Consider the following 15,208-nt stretch of genomic DNA (forward strand, 5'->3'; position numbering starts at 1 on the left):
GATAACAGGTTGGGCATGTGTCAATTAAAGTTTAGAAGAAGGAATCTTATTGGAACATATAAAGGGACTTCACACAGCGTTTCTCCTGAAAGCATGTATCTCCTTGTGGGGAAAGTAGAACTTGGGTACACAATTTCAAAGGATGATTTTCCTATTTAAGGCAGATCAGGATTTGATTTCTCTCAGTGGATCATGAATTGTGGAAGTCTTTTTTTCAGAGAGCATTAGGAATTGGGTCATTTCAACATGAGAGGTAGGTAGATTTTTGATTAACTAGGGAGGCACAGGGTTTAGGGGATGGACATGAAAGAGGAGTTGGGCCATAAGTGGTTCAGCCATTATCTTATTGAATGGGGGAAGCAGGCTTTAAGGGGTCAAGTGACTTACTTCTGCTCCACATATTTTATGTTCTAAGTTTGTGTTAGCAGCAAATCTGGTTACAGTACACTCTCTCTTCCTTTCATCAATGTCACTAGTATAAGTTGTGGATAGTAGTGTCCCCAAAACTGCTTTCTATGGCACCTTGTTAGTTATTGCTACCATTGACAAGTTGGTGAGGTTAGCACATAGGTGGCTTATTGAGTTCAATGCAGAGAAGTGAGGTGATGCATTTTAGTGAGAAAAACATTGAATGACAATATAAAATAGAGAATGTAATTCTAACTGAAGTGCAGGAGCAGAGAGTATATATGCACAGATCAGTGAAGGTAAGAAGACACCATTGAGAGAGCGTACAGTATCCTTGGCTTTATTAATAGGGTCATAGATTACAAGAGCGGTTAGGTGGTAGTGAACTTGGAGGACAAGCATAGCAGCTCTGGTGCATATTAATTCCATCAACATACAATTATTGCTTAAAGCAATAATGTCAGCGCTGGCTTGGCCTCATTCATTGGGTGGATGAGCACCATGTGCCCAAAGACCTTCTCTTCAGTGAAATGTCTGCTATATCCTCACCTCCTGGGTGCCCAACTCCCTGCTACAAGGACACTTGCAAACGAGATAGGAAAATAGTGGTCTTTGAAACTGGACACAGTTACTGAACTCTGGAAGCTGACTGGAAGGGCATTGAAGAGCTAGCAGAAAGGAAAAGGTCAGCTCGTCAAGAAGTTGGCCCAGAGAAAATAAGAGACCAGTTCAACGTGCACCATTTCAGCTCATTGTCCTCCTCTGCAGCAAATATGGCAGGACTGCCAAATTAGACCGGAGCTCCTGAGCCACACTCTGCAATGCTTAATACGGTTGACCACAGAGGCATAAACCATCATCATACAAGATAGAAAGATGCCTTTGTTCTTTCATCCTCACAGAAATTTAGTTTTTTCAAATACTATTTCCCACTTATTAAACCATGTGGTCTTTGCTTGATAGCTTGTGATTTGTGTAAATGCCCTGCTACTGATTCCTTAATAATGGATTCCAATGTTTTCCCATCAACAAATGTTAGGCTAACTAGCCTATAATTTCTTCTTTTTGTCTCGCTGCATTGCTGACATTTCCTATTAAAAACTCGAAACTGAACTCTTGATATTATAAATGACTATAATATTTAAATATATGCAAAACATTTTCATGGTTCGTACTTAAATTATTAAGCAAGTAACAGTCATGTTGTGTTTACAGGCTTCCTCTAGTTGCGATGGAGCAGTTTGCGTCTGGAAAATTGCTGATCAAGTAAGTTGGACAAGCTTTACGATTGAGGTCATGTAGTTAATGTACATCAGTGCTAGTTTCGGATAAAGTTGTACTGAAAGGTGGTATGTGTACAAATTTTAATTGCACTATGGAGTTCAAGTCTGCATTCTTGTCACATTCATTATAATTTATTTTCTTTTATCGAATCCTATAAAATCTGTTTTGAAGTAAAATACATTTAATACATGCAATAATAGTTTTATTTTTTATTTTGTAGACACGTGTAGCAAGTTGGCCACTATTAACTAAATTCAATGAGGTGAACCGTGCTACATCAATCTGTAGACTTGAGTGGCAACCAAAGATTGGAAAGGTAAACACAAAATTAGCACCATACAAAAATATCTTATCTTAAGAGACACCATAAATTTTTTTTTTTTAACAACGAAGATTAAGAAAATATTGTCTTGATTAGGGATATAATCATACTTCTGGATTAGAGTGGTGCTGGAAAAGCACAGCAGTTCAGACAGCATCCAAGGAGCAGGAAAATTGACGTTTTGGGCAAAGGCCCTTCATCAGGAATACAGGCAGAGTGCCTGAAGGGTGTAGAGATAGGTAGTACTAGGATTACATCCTATGTTAAACAGATGAGGTCAAATATCTGATATAAAAAATGTCAGATGTAATATTATTAAAATTGTCTGCATGCAGTCTGGTTTACTGATGGAAAATATATAATTAATTAAAGGAGTTTATTTTACGTAAATGAAGTATTGTCCTTTTCTTCATGATTAATAAATGCCTATGATTCTTGGTTGTGTATGCAGTCAACCATTCAGACTGCAATTGCAGTGTGTCACCTGGTAAGAGATGTATGACATCTAGAGCTAGGAATAGTTTTTTTAAAAGATTCCCTTGAATTCAAGTAAAGTGCAATGAAGTGTTTATTCTAAATACTAGAAAGTAGACCTTTGGTGCATTGGCCATCTGTTCTGGGCAAAAGAGTAAGAACAGTAATAGTCTTAGAGGTATGTTCTGAGAAACATCAACTTGGTTTGTCAAGGAAATGTACAAAGACTTAAATTAGCATTCTGTAGGTGAATCACCATCCTGAATGATGTTTCTCTATCTTAGTCTTTTAATCAAGAGCCTGGATGTAATAATAATTGGAGGCATGCTGAGTACGTTTCAATACAATTGGATATTTATAACAATGAAGTTGTTTTATTTAGATTATTGGACATGCTGTTGATAATTATCCATCAAATAGCTTGAAATGTCTGGTAAAGCTTCTATTCAGTGGGATCTAGTTTGCACCTGTGTAACCACAAAGGTGATAACGATACATTGGCTTACTTGTAATGGATCTTGCTACTTGTGCTGTTCTGGTGGTGCTGTTGGTGTCTGCTGCTGAGAGCTCAAATATACACATGTCACTGTTTTAAGTTTGGAGTGTTCATTTTGGCAAATAATGGTATCCTGAACTCTGGTTTGCTGATGCATGGACAGCACATAATCAGTCTTGGATTGGTGAGGTAGTGTGTGCTTAATTCCTGATAATTTCTATCACAGTTAAGAAACTAATATTAATAATATGACTGTCTCCCGACTGGTTCACAAAATTATCAATCACAGGGTACACCCTTTCCTTCCAAGTTTTTCCTGTTAGTAGGAAGTCATAAACTTAGTAAGCCAAGTAAGGAAATACTATCCAAGTACTTTGTGTGCTTAGAGGTATGTAGTGTCATATTCTAGTCATAAATATCAACCCAAATATTCTGGTGAATTCTAAAACCATCAATATCTTATAGTTAAAATAACCATTTATTTATGTAATAGCTGCTGCTGCCTAGAACAAGTTACGAAAAGGAAATTTTGGAAAACCTTTGGTTGTTTAGATTGTCATTTACCAAGAATCAAACCTTGTCACTGAAATTTTACAGCCTTGATTGTCTTAAGAAATTTTTGTATATAATTAATTACACAATGCCATTCCAAAGTAATGTAGTTATAAAATGAAGCCAATTTTAAACACAAAACTTTGCCTGATTACTAAAAACTTTCACTTCAAAGGTTATTACAAAATGGGAGTTTACTGCACCACTAAATTTGTTAGTGTGGGCCATTTGGTTTAATCTCATCTTTGAGAAGTTATCTTGGATAATAAGCAATCACAGACAAAATGCCTCATGCTTATGTTACCAGAACTCTCGTTAACCACAATTAACCTGCTATAACTATGTATTGGAAAATAATCTCAATTCCATAGGTACTCTTGCAGTGCTATTTAGATAGGTAGACATTGGGCCACTTCAAACTGATGCAGGAAGCCTAGTGATGGGAGATAAGGAAATAGCAGGAGAACTTAACAAGTACTTTGCGTCAGTTTTTACAGAGGAAGACATGAGTAATATGCCAAAAATTAAAGGGAGTCACGGGGCTGAGTTGAGTATGGTTGCCATCACGAAAGAGAGAGTGCTAGAAAAGTTAAAAAGTCTTAAAATTGATAAATCTCCTGGCCCCGATGGGATACACCCTAGAGTTCTGAGAGAGGTGGCTGAGGAAATAGCAGAGGCATTGGTTGAGATCTTTCAAGAGTTACTGGAGTCAGGAAAGGTCCCGGATGATTGAAAGATGGCTGTTGTAACCCCCTTGTTCAAGAAAGGATCAAGACAAAAGATGGAAAATTATAGGCCAATCAGTTTAACCTCGGTTGTTGGTAAAATTCTAGAATCCATCATTAAGGATGAGGTTTCTAAATTCTTAGAAGAGCAGAGTCTGATTAGAACAAATCAACATGGATTTAGTAAGGGGAGGTCATGCCTGACAAACCTGTTGGAATTTTTTGAAGAGGTAACAAGTAAATTAGACCAGGGAAACCCAGTGGATGTGGTCTATCTAGACTTTCAAAAGGCCTTTGATAAGGTGCTACACGGGAGGCTGCTGAGCAAGGTGAGGGCCCATGGTGTTCGAGGTGAGCTGCTGGGATGGATTGAGGATTGGCTGTCTAACAGAAGACAGAGAGTTGGAATAAAAGGTTCTTTTTCAGAATGGCAGCCGGTGACAAGCGGTGTCCCGCAGGGTTCGGTGTTAGGGCCACAGCTATTCGCATTATATATTAATGATTTGGATGAGGGGACTGGGGGCATTCTAGCGAAGTTTGCCGATGATACGAAGTTAGGTGGACAGGCAGGTAGTACTGAGGAAGTGGGGAGGCTATAGAAGGATCTAGACAGGTTGAGAGAGTGGTCCAGGAAATGGCTGATGGAATTTAACGTGAGCAAGTGCGAGGTCTTGCACTTTGGAAAAAAGAATAAAAGCATAGACTGCTTTCTAAATGGTGAGAAAATTAGTAAAGCCAAAGCACAAAGGGATCTGGGAGTGCTAGTCGAGGATTCTCTAAAGGTAAACATGCAGGTTGAGTCTGTGATTAAGAAAGCGAATGCAATGTTGTCTCTTATCTCAAGAGGGTTGGAATATAAAAGCAGAGATGTGCTACTGAGATTCTATAAAGCTCTGGTTAGGCCCCATTTGGAGTACTGTGTCCAGTTTTGGTCCCCACACCTCAGGAAGGACATACTGGCACTGGAACGTGTCAAGTGGAGATTCACGCAGATGATCCCTAGAATGGCAGGTCTAACATATGAGGAGCGGCTGAGGATACTGGGATTGTATTCGTTGGAGTTTAGAAGATTGAGGGGAGACTTAATAGAGACGTACAAGATAATACATGGCTTGGAAAAGGTGTACGCTAGGAAATTGTTTCCGTTAGGTGAGGAGACTAGGACCCGTGGACATAGCCTTAGAATTAGAGGGGGTCAATTCAGAACAGAAATGCGGAGACATTTCTTCAGCCAGAGGGTGATGGGCCTGTGGAATTCATTGCCACGGAGTGCAGTGGAGGCCGGGACGCTAAATGTCTTCAAGGCCGAGATTGATAGATTCTTGTTGTCTCGAGGAATTAAGGGCTACGGGGAGAACGCTGGTAAGTGGAGTTGAAATGCCCATCAGCCATGATTGAATGGCGGAGTGGACTCGATGGGCCAAATGGCCTTACTTCACTCCTATGTCTTATGGTCTTAGGTAGTTGCAAGATTTTACCCCGGTGATGATGGAGATTGATATGATTCTAAGTCAAGATGGAGGTCTTGCAGGTGATGTTCTCGTGTACCTGCCTCACTTCTCCTCCTAGACAGTGGAGGTCATGGATTTGGAAAGTGCTATTGAAGAAACCTTGGTAAGTTTCTGTAGTGCAGCTTGCATTGTGTGTATATTCAATAATGGTTCACCACTATGGAGGGTATTACTGATTTCTGCTTATAGATCAGGTGTCAATAAAGAAGACAGCTGCTTAGTTTGTGTTCGAACTTCCTGAGTGTTGTAGGAACTGCACATTCAGATGATTGGAGAGTTTTCCATTACACTCTTAACTTGTACCTTGAATATGGTGGATAAGCTTTGGGAGGGTGGTCAGGAAGTGAATTATTTGCTAAAGTATTCCTAGCCTTACTGGATTAGCTGCAGTACGGTTGTCCTGTATTTGGGTGAGGTGGGATTGTGGTGCCTAGCCTAGTGGAGTTACATCACCTCCAAGCTATTCACGCCTCATGATGGATGATAGTACTGAGTAATTCCTCAATGGGAGACTCTGGGGTCTGATAGCTCAACTGAACAAGTTTGCAGTGTTTCGTTTCTCATTAGCAAGCAGCCATCTCGGGTGTTTTAGTGGTCTCTGAACTGATGGAAGTGTCTTGTGGGTTGCAATTCTTGAGAGAGCAAATACCGTAAGAAAAGGGTGATGCTATATGGACATGTAACGGAGAGGCTACCAGTGCCATGTATTGATGAGCTATAGGCCAGTTCCGTCTGTATTCTACTTCATTGTGGACTCCAGACTGCCCTTGTACGAACCTGATCTTAAATTTGTTTGGTTCAGTAAGTGGAATAGGATCTTTTGGGTACATTTTATGCTGTTGATAATGTAACTTTAGTTGTGTATTTTTGTCTCCGCTTTGATCAGAGTTTCTAGTATTGTAATTTGTTTCTGCATTACTAACCAAGAAAGTATGCAACATGTATACCAAAAAATGAGAAGAAATGTTTGGAAATTAAATTTGAACAATTGACTGAATACATGTGTAATTTGAATGTTTTCAATTTGATTCTGTCTTTTTGTTTTGGTATGTGCATATAGCTTCTGGCAGTTCCGGTAGAAAAGGTTGTGAAGCTCTTTGAAAGGGATACCTGGGAAAATACTGACAATCTTTCAGATGAAAGTATTATGATGGTAAGTTTTCCAATTGAGAGTAACTTTACTGAAATTTAATATAAAAATAACATTTTTATATTCAAGTAACATTTCATGAAGCAGCAATCATTGCAAATAGCTTTCTAAACAACTAGACCTGTGGATTAGAGCTAATGTTTAGAAGATCATAGAAATATTAAAAATTATTTTGCCAAAATAGATAAGAAACCTTGTGTATTTTCCCTGTAATTTTTGCCAACCGTTTTTAGAAGTTATGTTTATTTTCAAAGACAGACAGGTGATAATTAAAGGCAAGATTCAAGTATTTTTTTACAAATGCTAAATTTGAGGATTATTTTCGCATTCTTTTTCCTCAGCCATTAAATGTTGTATCATGGTCTCCTTGTGGTGGTTATGTGGCTGCTGGGAGCATTGATGGATCAGTGGTGGTTTGGAACGTACAGACCAGAAAATGCATTGAAAGGTATAAAAATTATCTTGTTAATTTGTGAAACGCCATTATTGTTTGAGGATATTGTGATGGAATTCACACTAAATTATTTACAGGATAAGTTAGTGTCAAAATGTTTATTTTCCTTCATGAAGTTCTATTATTCAGTAATGAGAAGTCAAAATATTGGAAATTTAAATATTTTAAGATAATTTTGTCCAATACCTAAACTAAAAAATGATTATGAATTTAAAATGCTTATTTTGTTTGCACTTTTCGTTGAAGTTAGCTTTATCTTCATTTTTAAATGGATGGAATGTAAGTTTATGAACAATTGCTGAATTGCTTTCAACTTTTGGAAATAATTTTATTATACTTTGCTCTCAAAATAGAGGTGACATTTTATAAATGTTAAAATAATTTCTGGTATAATTCTGACATGAATTTCCTGGACTATTTTTAAGTACTATCCAGGTCTCAAGAATAACACCTATATGATTTTCTTAATAGGCTAATGACAAAAAGTGATGTTTCTAAGGCACCTTAAAAATAATTGGTGCAAAGGCACTTGCGTAGTTTCTTCGCAGTTAAATTGTTATAAGGCACAGTGACAAAAGGTGTGGCTGTATGCCTATGACTTTCTACAGGGCTTTTTCAAAAATGCAGGAGGAATCAGCAGTTGACTAGTCCCAGTGCATATTTGCACCATTCTGTAGCTTGGTCATGCAATAAAAATACAATTGGCTGTTTGCTGTCTTGAACTTGCTGACTGAACTTAATTAGTAGTAGCTAAAACCTGGAAGATAAATGTCTTTAAAGCGTTGAGATTGAATAATAAGAACTTGAATTCATACTTTGGATATCCAGAACTAGCTCTTAGTCCAACCTATGGACCAGTTGTTTTGCGAGAGTGTTATGTCAAAGAAGTCTAAGATGAGAGTTTTAAGCCCTCAATTTTCTGTTGATTACTTGCCATTTCAGTGGTGGTTTATCTATAGTATAATCTAATAAATGGTTGATAAATGTATGATATGAGTAATACTATGTTGTGTTTTTGAGATTTCAGCATGAGAAGTCTTATCGCATCTGTGCATTGGCATGGCATCCTTCAAAAGATAGTATAGCATATACAGATGCTGAAGGAAATCTGGGTCTTCATGAAGGAGTTTTGGCAAGTGCTGGTAGCAAGGTAAACACTTTGTCTATAGAATTACAAGCACAAGGACGTTTTTGTAATTTCATTGTTGTCTCTTTTCATTTCTGGTAGAGTGTGCAATATGCTAAAGCAAAGTAATCACTGGCAATATAATTATAAGGTCTTACTTTATTTGAACTGGTAGTTTTGTATTAAAACAATTTTATTAACTGTGTGTGTACGTACACGTGCTCACATGAGTGCATTAAATCCCCGTCACAGGTGTATCTGTTCCGCAGTTTACAGTACTGAAGTGTATTAATTCTATTCACCATAGAGAAATTATACAAATTATAAAGTTGTAGATACCTCAAAATTAGTTCTGTTGGACATGGTTACTGCATATTTTTAAAATGTTTTTATTTAGGAACAGGCATCTCATTCAAATGCTGCCACATTTGATGATTTGTTTGATGAAGAGGACAATGACTTGTTAACAAAAGGCATGAATCTATCACCCCCATCACCTATGAGGCAGCCATTAGTGGATGATGATGATGATGATGATGGTGATGATGATAATGTTGTGGCGATTGTCAACCGTTCTCGACATAATCGAGCTATTGAAGATGATAACTCAAACGGTAAGGAATAAGGAATAATTTAGTATCTTTGAAAATGTAAATACTATTATTGTATTTGAATTTATATTTGTTAGCTATTTTTGTTTATATATATTTTCATTATTTTGTCATTTGAGATTATTTAACTTGTGTGAAAGTAAGGAAGTTGTGATATGTAATTTATTCTGTTTGAAGAAATGTTGGTAAATTTTATTTTAGAAATCTCTGATATTACCTTCCAACAACAATTCCTTTTAATGAAATAAAAGCTATTCAGCTAGCTAGACCATTCTTAGGACAGAATCGATTATATTCTTCTTAGACTCCGCAGCAATTGTCAGCACCATAAGTATACCTAATACACTTTTATGTGCACATATCCATTGTCATTTCAAATCTTATTTTTGATGTTTAAGATAGGAGGAATATTAAATAGAATCGTCAAATGGTTGCAGCACAGAAGGAGGCCATTCAGCCAGTCATGTCCATATCAGTCTCTGCAAGACTAACTTATCATCAGTTATATTTTATTTAGATCATTATTTAATTATCTTTGAATATCTTACTTGATTTTGCCTTCATCACCCTCTGAGGTAGTATATACCAGATACTAACTGCCCACTTCATATAAAAGCTTTTGGCATTGATTTTTTTTTTGCCAATAACCCTAAATCAATGTCTTCTGATTTTTAATCCCTTCTGCCAGAGAGAGTAGTTTCTCCCTATTCACTTTGTCCAGAGTCCTTGTGGTTTTGAAAATCACAATCCAATCTCCTTTCAACCCTCTCTTGAAGGAGAACAGACCCAACTCTTTCAAGCAATGCACTTGACTGAAATTCCTCATCCCAAGAAGCATTTTTGTTAATCTGGAACCTGCAACTCCCTAACAGCATTGGGTGTGCCAAGTCTCCATGCTGTGTCACAGTTCAAGATGACAGCATCCTGTGGCGGCATGGTGGCTCAGTGGTTAGCATGCTGCCTAAACTCCAAGGATCCAGGTTCAATTCTAACCTCAGGTGACTGTCTATCTGTGTACAGTTTGCACATTCTCCCTGTGCCTGTGTGGGTTTTCTCTGGGTGCTCCGGTTTCCCACACTCCAAAGGTGTGCGAGTAAAGATGTAGATTAGGTGGATTGGCTATGCTGAAATTGTCCATGTTCAGGGATGTATAGGCTAGGAGGATTAGCCAGGGTAGATGTGGGGTTATGGGGTTTTGGGTCTGGGTGGGATATTCTTTGGAGGACTCAGTGGGCCAAACGGCCTCCTTTCACATTGGAGAGGTTCTGTGATTCAATGACACTGATTCTTGAGCAGCTAAGGATAGACAATAATTGCTGACCTAGCCAGTAATGCACATATTTTGTGAATAAATTAAACAAAGCACTTCATGAAATATCAAAAGGGAAAATATGGCAATTCTTCACATGCATATCATGCATATTAATGAGTACAAAGTTATCCTTCAGACGTTCAAAACCTTAAAATAAAATAATGTTTACTTTAGTTGTGTATTTGGGTGGGGAGAGTGACACCTGATGTTCAAATGACAATTCAGGGTTTATACATTTATTCTAGATATTGGATCTTCCACCCAGTTAGAAAAAATGGATAATGATGATGATGACGATGACGACAATGCTCGAACTACTGTTGCACAAACTGCACCAACAGTTGTAGGATACTCTGGACCAGTGCCAACACCACAACAAAAACCTTTTCAACCTTGTTCCACTCCCTGTTACCTCCAGCATAGGTTTATGGTAAGCTCAAGTACCCTTGCTTTTAATTTTTTTCATATTCTGCCTTAAAGGTGAAATACACAGATAAGTCATCACATTATCTTAGAAATTATTACACTTTATAGATTTCACAAGAAAATATTGCACACTTATCTCAAATATTATGCTGAAGTACTTTGAAATTTGATTTATGACAGCAGCTGCTTTATGAATATTTCAGAAACAGCAATAAAATGAAGGAGCAATTCATTTGTTTGTGGTGGTGTTGGTTGAAGGAATGTATTTGATTAGGAAACTAGGAGAACTTCTTGCTCTTCTTGGACTGCTGTTAACACCAGTTATATCTTTTAAAGTGACTTATTGTCATGACTCACTGAGTGCGTTTGAAATCAAGCCTTGTTCCTGAAGTCATCATGAAAGTTAAAGATCTTGAAAAATATGTAAAGTTTCCCCAATCTACCTGACTTTTAAGTCCCAGGTTGATAGAAAGCCCAGCCCAGATTCTGTACTTGAGTAGAATTACTATTTATTCCAACCGGATATACACAGAGTACTACCACCTACCACCACCCACTCTTCTCCTCCTCCACCCCCCAATTTCATCTGTAGCCACTTCAGTTAATACTTGTACAACCAGTTGAACATCATAATACTGGCCATTGATGTTGGCCATACAAACCATACAGCCATCCTTTACTAACACTGGTTTTAACAGTTCTTTCTCATTTCTTGATCAAAGACACCTACAGCATAAGAGACAGGCTAAACAAAATGTACATCCACACTAACCCTATTTCCCTCCACTTGGACCATAACCTTGTAAACATTTCCTATCCATGCATTTATCCAAATGCCTTTTAAATGTTGTTTAATGTACCCACCTCAACCATTTCTGTTAGCTGCTCATTCTGTATGCGTACCACCCTCTGTGTCAAAAAAAGATTGCCCCTCAGATTCCCTTTTATACTTTCCCTTCTCACCTTAAACTGATGCCCTGTAGTCCTCAATTCCCCAACCCTGTGAAAAAGATTGAGTGCATAGTTTTATCCATGCCTCTCATGATCTTGTACGTTTCTACAAAATCCCTTTCAGTCTCCTATGCTCTAAAGAAAAACGTTCTAGCTTGTCCAACCACTTCCTATAACTCAGACCATTGAGCCTTGGCAACATCCTTGTAAATTTCCTCTGCACTCTTTCCAGTTTAATAATATCCTTCCTATAACAGGGTGACCAAATCTGAACACAATACTCCAAGAGCACCTGAACTCCAAGGTCCATCTATTCTGCTATATTCCTTAAGGCCCTGCCATTTGCCAAGAAACTCCTATTTGATGTGACTTTCCAAAATCCACCGTCCCACACTAATCTATATTAAACTCCATTTGCCATTTCTTGGCCCACTTTCCCCATCTGATAAAAGTGCTGCTGCAATTTCTGATAACCTTCCCCACTGTCACAATACCGCCTATTTTAGTGTCATCGGCAAACTTACTAATATACAATGCCTTGTACATTCTCATCCATGGATGTAGATAACAAACAGCAAAAGACTCAGCACCAACCTCTGAGGTACACCACTAGTCACCACCAGTCCGACAAGCATCCTTCCACTATTACCCTCTGCTTCCTACCATCAAGCCAATTGTGTATCCAATTTGCCAGCTCTCTCTGGATTCCATACGATCTAACCTTTCAGAGCAACCTCCCATGTGGAACCTTATCAAGGGCCTTATTGAAATCCATACATCTATCACCCTGTCCTCATCAACCTTCCTGGTCATTTATCAAAGAACTCGAACAAACTTGTGAGGCATGTTCTTCCATGCAGAAAGCCAATGCGGATTACTCCTAATCAAACCCTGTCTTCCAAATGCATATATATCTTATCGCTCAGAATTTTTTCCAGTAACTTATCTACAATAGATGTTAGGCTTACTGGTCTGTAGTTCCCATGTTTTTCTTTGAAGCCCTTCTTGAATAAGGGCATGACATTTGCTACCCTGCAGTCTTCCAGGACCTCAGCCATGGCTAACAATGATGCAAAAATATCAGCCAGGGCCCCCACAGTTTCTTCTCTAGCCTCTTTCATGGTTCTTGGATATATCTGGTCAGGACCAGGAGATTTATCCATCTCCATATATTTCAGTCCACAGCTTTTTAAAAAATAAACAAAATAAAGATAACATAATTTTTAAAATCCCCTAATCATTACTAGACAACAGTTCTAATGCAAATGTTGGGAAATATAAATTAGTCAGATATCATGTTTTAGAGTATGATCCCTTTCAATGGGATCAAAGTCAGTTGTCTGAGGTAGACCATGCTTAATAATGTAGCCGTAGAGATTTGAGAGGTGCAGTCCCATTTGTTGCAATCCAGCTTCAAAATTCTAAAACAGTTAAGAGATAATTTTGCAGTTGTCTTAACCCCACATAGCCCATAGTTTTCTCTGAATAAAGGTTAAATGTTTTTACATGTAGCTGCTGATTTTTGGGAATTGTTATTGTTAAATGTTTGTGTAAAGGTTTTGTAACTTGGGTGCTGGTTGCAGTTTCTGTGGGTACGTTTGGCGAGTTGGGAAGTTATTTTGCAGATGTTTCATCCCCTTTCTAGGTGATATCCTCAGCTCTGGCATGTGGGTTGTTGATAGGTGGTCTGTACCTGACACAGGGTGGTAGTAGTTGACACAACAATACTAGGCCAAGCCAACCACAGGACAGCCATAGAACTTTTAGAAGCATGGCATTCATCCACGGACTCCATCAATAAACACATTTTGACCTAGACCCAATATACTAACCACTACAATGAACAACTGGAAGCAGCGGGATTGAAACCAAATGAATTCCAACTGACACAATACAGCAGTGCTTCACAGGAGGCCCCACAGCACTGAGGATGTCACCCAGATAGGGCTGAAAAATGTGTTGCTGGAAAAGCGCAGCAGGTCAGGCAACATCAAAGGAGCAGGAGGAATGTCTCCAAACCAACTTCTCAGTTTGGTGAATATACCCACAACAACTGCATTGTTCTTGTTAATTCTCGGCCACAGTGTCCCTTCTTAATAAACAATTGTATCTGTTTTATTTTTTAGGTGTGGAATTCCATTGGTATTATTCGCTGTTACAGTGATGAGCAAGATAATGCTATAGATGTAGAATTCCACGATACTTCAGTACATCATGCAATGCACTTGAGTAATGTTCTGAATCACACCATGGCTGATTTATCACATGAAGCAGTGCTACTAGCGTGTGTAAAAACTGATGAAGTGCCAAGGTAAAAGTATGGGATTTTAAAAACAATACTTGAAGTTTGGTTTGTGCTGTACCACTGAGTGTGTTAAATATTTACAGTCAGTATTTGCCTTCTATGTTAACCAAAACAAAGCCCCATAATTTTATTGACATTTTCCAAAATGCAGTCTGCGGACTGATTGTGGCCCACATGAACTCCTTTTAATTGGTGGGCACATCCCCTTTTATTTGTAATGGTAGTGGCTTTGACAGGATGCTAAATCTGGTAATGGCCTTTGTGGCATTGTGGTTTGATTCTCAAAATAGTCGAATACGGGAGCAGGATCATAAGGTGTGCAAAAGTGTGCCAATAACACTTGAAAGTGGTAGAGGCTGGTCCAATTACAACATGTAAAAGGCATCTAGATGGGTATATGAGCAGGAAGGATTTAGAGGGATATGGGTCAAATGCTGGCAAATGGGACTAGATTAATTTGGGATATCAGGTTGGCATGGTTGAGTCAGACCACAAGGTCCGTTTCCGTGCTCTACATCTCTATGACTCTGTGACTTGTTTCGGATTTGGCTTGTGTAGTGCCCTAAGATGCTTAACAGATTCATAAGAAAAATGGCATTGAATGAAAGTGTACATTGGGTGCCATTACCAAAATGATAGCTGGAGAAATGGCTTTTAAAGAGGGTCTTAAAGGAATCCAGAGATTTGGAGTCTATTAGTCTCAAAGCACAGCCACCCAAAAATGGAGGCAGAAGTGGGAAGCATAGGAGCCTAGATTTGGAGCAATGGAGATATGAGAATGCTGGTTTTGGACATGGAGGAAGTTAGAATTGCAAAATAGTTCTAATGAAACCCACTCAGCCCTTCTAGTCTGTATCAGCTCTTTGCAAGAGCAATTCAACCAGTCCCATTCACTGGCCTTTGCACCCTTATTTGGAATAAAAATAAGAAAATATTGGAAATACACAGCATTTCAGTCACCTCTGTATGAGATAATTCAGAGTCATAATGTTTCAATTTTTATGTCTCATTTGCACGACTTGAAGGACAGAATTACGTTTGCGCTTACAATAGACTTTGGGAATAAAGTAGTGTTGAGGCCTTGGCTCTTAGCTAATACTG

General features: G+C 38.3%; 1 protein-coding gene across 1 annotated transcript in view; it reads left to right on the plus strand.

The window, feature by feature from the left end:
• wdhd1 (WD repeat and HMG-box DNA binding protein 1) overlaps positions 1–15,208 on the plus strand; it is a 64,727-nt gene that overhangs the window by 20,462 nt on the left and 29,057 nt on the right. Inside the window, exons 7-14 of the mRNA XM_060828431.1 lie at positions 1,624–1,674; positions 1,913–2,008; positions 6,833–6,925; positions 7,264–7,370; positions 8,397–8,526; positions 8,900–9,116; positions 10,671–10,855; positions 13,929–14,113. Of these exons, the coding sequence (XP_060684414.1) occupies positions 1,624–1,674; positions 1,913–2,008; positions 6,833–6,925; positions 7,264–7,370; positions 8,397–8,526; positions 8,900–9,116; positions 10,671–10,855; positions 13,929–14,113 (1,064 nt within the window). The remainder of the gene's footprint in view (positions 1–1,623; positions 1,675–1,912; positions 2,009–6,832; positions 6,926–7,263; positions 7,371–8,396; positions 8,527–8,899; positions 9,117–10,670; positions 10,856–13,928; positions 14,114–15,208) is intronic.

The sequence above is a fragment of the Hemiscyllium ocellatum genome, chromosome 8, assembly GCF_020745735.1.
Source record: "Hemiscyllium ocellatum isolate sHemOce1 chromosome 8, sHemOce1.pat.X.cur, whole genome shotgun sequence".
Lineage (NCBI taxonomy): Eukaryota > Metazoa > Chordata > Chondrichthyes > Orectolobiformes > Hemiscylliidae > Hemiscyllium > Hemiscyllium ocellatum.